Source organism: Lutra lutra, chromosome 3 (assembly GCF_902655055.1).
Source record: "Lutra lutra chromosome 3, mLutLut1.2, whole genome shotgun sequence".
Classification (NCBI taxonomy): domain Eukaryota; kingdom Metazoa; phylum Chordata; class Mammalia; order Carnivora; family Mustelidae; genus Lutra; species Lutra lutra.
Window position 1 is genome coordinate 78959630 of NC_062280.1, and position 6000 is coordinate 78965629.

Sequence of the window (6000 nt, forward strand, 5' to 3'; positions counted from 1 at the left end):
GATCATCTTTCTGGAATACTCCCTTCTCAGGCTTCCTGTGAACCAGGTTTCTGACCTGGCATCCTAGGTTGCAGGTCTCTGATGGGACCCTTTCTATCTCTTGGCTTTCTCTCTGTCCCTACCCCAAACCTTACAGTTCAGGCACAACAAATTACTCCAAGTTTGTTGAACAAGTACATGCTGTTCCCTATCTCTAAAATGCCTTTTCCTTATCTTGGTCATGTGAATCTTTTCCTCCTTATCCTACAAAACGCAGCTTCAGTTGGCACTTCTGTATTCACTGTCCATCTCAGTCAGTTCACTTTAATATCTTGTACTCCTTTGGTGTACTTACATAATGGATGTTAAATACTTAGTTACCTGTCTCCTCCATAAGACTGAGCTTCTTGAGGGCTAGTTTTATACGTCTTGTCTAACTCAGTAAATGCTTATAAAACTTAACTGAATGCATAAACTGAATACAGTCTGAATGTTTGTTGTTTCTGTCACTGTTACCCTCCTCATTAGCCTATCCAGATTGTTAGCTTCCTGGCTTCAGGGAGCTTTGCCCGTGGGCTGTAAAACACTCACTAGAATGAGAAAGCTAAAGTTTCACCAGCCTAAAACAAAAGCTGAAAATCTCAAGCCACGGAGATTTCTTTAGCAAAGGGATTTCAGAGCTCCCCAGGAGTCATAAAAGATTATTTTAGTTATTGGATTGTCCTTCAAATAAGAGGTTATTTTCCACTTACTAGATCTTTTTCTCCTTTTATGCTTCCTTTTTGTTTAGTAATTCGACAAAATGTTTTACTCCCTTTGTATTTAGCTTATTTTGTAATGCAACAATATCTTGAATATAGCAGAAGGTTACTCAATATGAAAAAAAACATACCCTGAAGAGCAAGTCAGAGGCCTGATACAGAGGGACTGGAGGCTTAGATAGAGTTGTGAACCTTCCACAAAAGGAAGAGTGCTCTCTCAGCATGTGAGACCAGAGAAAGGAAGAAGGTGGATGAGGACAGAATCTGAGGTGTTTGTGGTGTGATGGACAGGGTGTGGGTACCAGGAAGGACCTTTTCTTGATAAGATAAAGAGTTTATTTGCTCTTGGAGAGGTGTTTCTGGGTAAACAGGTGTTTAAAAAGCCAGTAAAAAGTTGGAAGCGGTCTTACCAGGATGGAAAGGATAAAAGCTTAAGTCTTGACAGTGATAAAGATTTGAAAATATTTGTATCATGTTGCTTTGTGGTTGCCAAAATAGTTTATGCCACAGAGAATGACAAACCATATTTCTCTCTTTTCAGATGGTTAAAGGAAAAGTGAAAGCTGGAAAAGTAGACTGTCAGGCTTATGCTCAAACATGCCAGAAAGCTGGCATCAGAGCCTATCCAACTGTTAAATTTTTTCCCTATGAAAGAACAAAGGTACGTACAAGGCATTCGTATATGTGCCTCTCCTTTAGCAGACCAAGTTGGAAAGGTTTGTTATTAGTCTGAATGTTTTTATTAGCTTTTTCTCCCTTTGTCATTTGTTTTATTTGTATATGTGAAAAGAAGCTTCAGTAAAATATGCATCACGTGATTTTAAAAGGTTTTTCTGTCTCAAAGTTCAGATGACCCACTGCCTTAAAATTTTTGTACTCCTGAATTACAGAAACTACTGAAGAGACATACTAGAATATTAGTAGTAGTTTTCTGTGAGTGGAGATTTAAGGTAATTATTTTCTGTGAAGTTCTGTATTTCCTTTTAGAAAAATACTACCTTTATAATTATTTTTCCCAGGAAATGAAAAAAATTAAAAGAATACTATCATAATTCATAATATTTTTGAAATAGGCTAGTACCAGAACATTTATCTTGAGAAATATTAATTAGTGATTTAGACTACAAAATAAAAGTTATGGTTCCTTGGTTTGGTTATAACTCCCTTCTGTGGGCCACTATGTTTTTTGGGGTTTTTTTCCCCTTCAAAAAGAAAAACTAGACATCTACTGATGGGTCTTAAAATTCAGGTGATAACCCCTATGGTCATTTATATAAATGCGTATACCTTTCAACCAATATAATTGCTAACTGAAAGTACTCAAGACTTTTGCTATCTTTCTGGGTAAAAGCATGACATTTTTGACAATGTAATTAAATAAGGATTTGCTATGTATTCATGTTTTCTGGTAAAACATTTGAAGTAAGTCATTTCAAATATTTTTATACTTTTTGAGAAAGCTCATCAGCTTAAGATTTCATGTTTATTTATTAGAAATTATATTTTGGAGTTAAATAATGAAATTGGATGATGAATTTCAGAAGTCTAGTATTGTCATCTAAATTTTTCAGTGAAGGATTTTGATTTGGCAAAGAGGTTAATTCTGTCTTAAGAACAGCCTGGGGTAAGCAGAACTCAGTGAGAGTAAAGGAGCTTATACTAGTACCTGAATCTTCATTTCTTTGGAATCATTGACTCTACTTTGATTCTCAGAACAGCTGAGAAATGCATGGCATAGATAGGAGTCTTCACTCAGATAGATGGTGTTAGGGAAGTATCAGTATAATGAGTAGTTACAGAATTAATCAGGCATAGAAGGAGCTGTTTGAAAAGATGTTACCATGTGGCAGGAGAAGCGCAGAAGACATTAGGACCCCAAATATCCCTGTCCAAACCAAGAGACAGAGGTGGAAGTCCAGGCCAGATTTGAAAATCAAAGCAGAACAATGATTGTGGTAAATAGCAGTACAGATCAGGTGGGCAGTAACACAAAAAAACAAAATCCTAACATACAGTGTGGAGTTTCCACCAAGAAGGAAATAAATGACACCAGATCCAAGCAAAGCAAGCCTGATATATTGACCTGCCCCCTTCCCTGATTTTCAACCACTGTCCTGCTCTGAGCAAATGAGAACCAGGAGACATACATTACTTTCCAGTGTTGTTGATCAAGGTTTTAACTGTGCCTATGATTTGTATTAGATTGGAATGATCTGAATCCTATGGGGGCTGTCTTTTCTTTACAATTTAGTTATTTTAAGGCAATTGGAGTTAGCAATATCATTTTTTCCAATGAATTATTTTACATGTTCCCCTAACAGTATTGTATTTAAGTAAATTATGAGTTAACTGTTTTTGCAGCATTATTTCCTTGAAGAAATTTGAGTTTCAAATATTTAGAACTTTTAAAAGGAATATTTAATCAAATTTCTTAAATGGAAATGTCATGTTTTGAATAGATACCTTAAAGATTATAACAGGAGTGTTTTTAATTTTAGAGAAATATTTGGGGAGAGCAAATAGATGCCAGAGATGCAAAAGAGATTGCTACCTTAGTATATGAAAAACTGAAAAATCTCCAAAATCATGGAAAGAGAGATAAGGTAAGGACTAAATCTAGAGCTGACTTTGGCAAACATTACCTATTCTTACTGTACATTATATTAATAAACAGGTAGAGTGGAAGCTTCAAAAAATAGTAAAGTTGAAATTTCTTAATTTGGAAAATATGATAATCAGAATGTAGCTTGTATGCACTAATAAGCATAGAAATTTAGACACGTAAAACCATTTAACTCAAAGTAGTGAACTATGGCCATAAATTATTTAAATTTTGTTCAAATATAAATAAAGCCTTGACTTGTTGAGAATAAATATACTGGAGCCTCATAAAATATTTTATACAGCAAAATATCTACTCTAGTAAAGTCAGGATATATTGGAACCATATTCATCTTGGCCCCTTCTTGAATTTTTCTCTCTCAGGAGGCAGTGCAAGCCCTTTGCTATTCTGTGAAAGAACTGTTCTTTTTTCCCTTTTTAAAATCATTGTCATTCTAGGACATACTTAAAAACAGGCCAAAGAGTGCTGGAGTGCTTTCTGAGTGGAATTTAATAAAATCACGCATGAGGTTTTTTGTATTCTTTCCCTATAAGGTGAAAGAAGGACAAAAAAGAACAGCACAGATTCTGGAGAGGGCTAGAGACCTCCGGCCTTGTAGAGCCATATTAGAACTGCAGACTCCAACATAGAGGCCTTACATCCTGTTTTGAGAGTTATAAATCTTTATCTTCTTTATCTTCTTTACAAAAATATTTTTCCGATGTTTTGACCAGGTCAGCTTCCTCGAGAGGTTTTAAAGTATGACTCTTATCTCAAGTTAAATCTTTGAAATAGAAAATGTTATTAGACATAAACCAGAATGTCATAAATGAAATTAAGTTAAAAAAACATACCAATATGATTACTTAAGTGTAATTAGTAGTATCTGCATGGATAGGTAAGAATTAAGAGATATCTTTTTCCATTGTTACAGTTAGGCAAAGTATATTTCATACAGTGATCCATTATTTTTTAAAAGGTAGAATACTATAAACTAATCAATATTTTAATATAAATTCATACTTTTTCTTTCAATCACTTTTACATTATTATAGGATGAACTTTAATGATGTTGAAGATGAAGAAAAAAGAGAAGGAATTCTAACAAATGACATCAGAAGACATCTTTTTAGGATGTTACTACATTCTTGGTGGGAATAAATGAACATTATCTTGGACTTGTAATTGCACTGTCTGAATTCTGTACAACACTGGTATGAATGAAGGGTCTGCAAACTTTTTCTATAAAAGGCCAGATTGTAAAAATTTTAGGCTTTGTAAACCATATACAGTTGTCACATACTCTGTTTTTGTTTTGTTTCCAGCCCTTTAAAGAAATGCAAAAACCATTCTTAGCTCAGGGCCATACACAAACAGACCACAAACCACATTCAGTTCATGGACTATAGATTACTGACCCCTGGAAATGATGTTAAGACTGGCTGGCACAAACAGGAGCCTGTTGAGTTATGTACATATGTGTCTAAGTTGTACGAAATTGGTCTCTATTCCTTAAAGTTTTGTGGCTGGCCTGAAGAGACGTAACTTAGTTTTTGTCACCTGTTCTGAAATGGGATGAAACAGATTCTGTTTCCTTTAAAAAAAAAAAAAAAAAAACACTCCCATTGTGGCAAACATATTCTGTTTTCATGGTGTTTTATAGTGAAGCGACTTTTCATTTTCTTTCTAAAGTTTGAAGAACTTTTGAAGAACTTTTTTTGATTTTAATTTTTCACAATTGAGAAAAGTTTTTGTAACAATAAATGAACCCAGTAGATTTCTACAGCCTCTAGAAATACCTGAAGAAAACAGTATTTGTAGCTGGTAAGTGGGCTCTGTAGTGGGCCCAAGTATATCAAGTATATCAGGTATTTAGAGTTCTAGATTTTAAACATATGTGTTTATTTATCTTCTGAATTGCTTTCTTAGAATTTTTACCCTGCGATAGTAATTGACTTTTGAAGTATTGTCTAATATTTATGGTTTTTGTCTTCTGGACTTTGTTTTGATACAGATCCTTTATTTACATTTGCCTCTTCCCCTCCCCCCACAGTTGAGGTTTTTTTCACTCGTCTGATTTATTATTCAAATAGGAAAAGTAACTTTACGGTTTTGTTTCACTGTAGCTCATAATGACACTGTGGTTATTCCATTTATTAGTTTGCTGTTGAATGCTGTCATTTTCAGATAAATATTGGCATAACTGAACTTATTTTTATAAGAAAAGTATATAAATCTAAGGATGGGCTCTTTTCATTTCTTGGTTGTTCAGACTAAAAGAATCTAGAATTTTCCTTGCATCTTAACAAAACATGTTAGTAATGTGTAGTTTAGTTACAGTTCAGAGTGTATTAAAAACTCTTAATTGATCAAAAGAGGTCAGCAAATTAAAAAAAAAAAGTTTCTCCAAAAACTTACTAGAATTATGCTCTATTATATTGGAAGATTTTTTTGATGTCACTTTATCTCCTTCCCAGTATTTCTTCATGAAGATAATTTTATCACTGCAATATCTACCAAAAAAAATTTTTTTTTCTAGTCTAATCCTATTCATACTCTCCCATTTTTGCTTCAGTTGAATCCTTTAAGTCCTATTACCCTTGGATTCCACTTCACATATGTGGGCAGTTACAGAACAATTGTCACTTCTAACTTTAA

The 6000-nt window shown here is 33.9% G+C and overlaps 1 protein-coding gene across 2 annotated transcripts in view; it reads left to right on the forward strand.

The window, feature by feature from the left end:
* DNAJC10 (DnaJ heat shock protein family (Hsp40) member C10) overlaps positions 1 to 4520 on the forward strand; it is a 48835-nt gene extending 44315 nt beyond the window's left edge. For both annotated transcript variants that reach the window (XM_047722370.1, XM_047722371.1), the window contains 3 exons: positions 1282 to 1401; positions 3239 to 3343; positions 4398 to 4520. In XM_047722370.1, the coding sequence (XP_047578326.1) occupies positions 1282 to 1401; positions 3239 to 3343; positions 4398 to 4409 (237 nt within the window). In that variant the 3' untranslated portion in view covers positions 4410 to 4520. The remainder of the gene's footprint in view (positions 1 to 1281; positions 1402 to 3238; positions 3344 to 4397) is intronic.
* The last annotated feature ends 1480 nt before the right edge of the window (positions 4521 to 6000 follow it).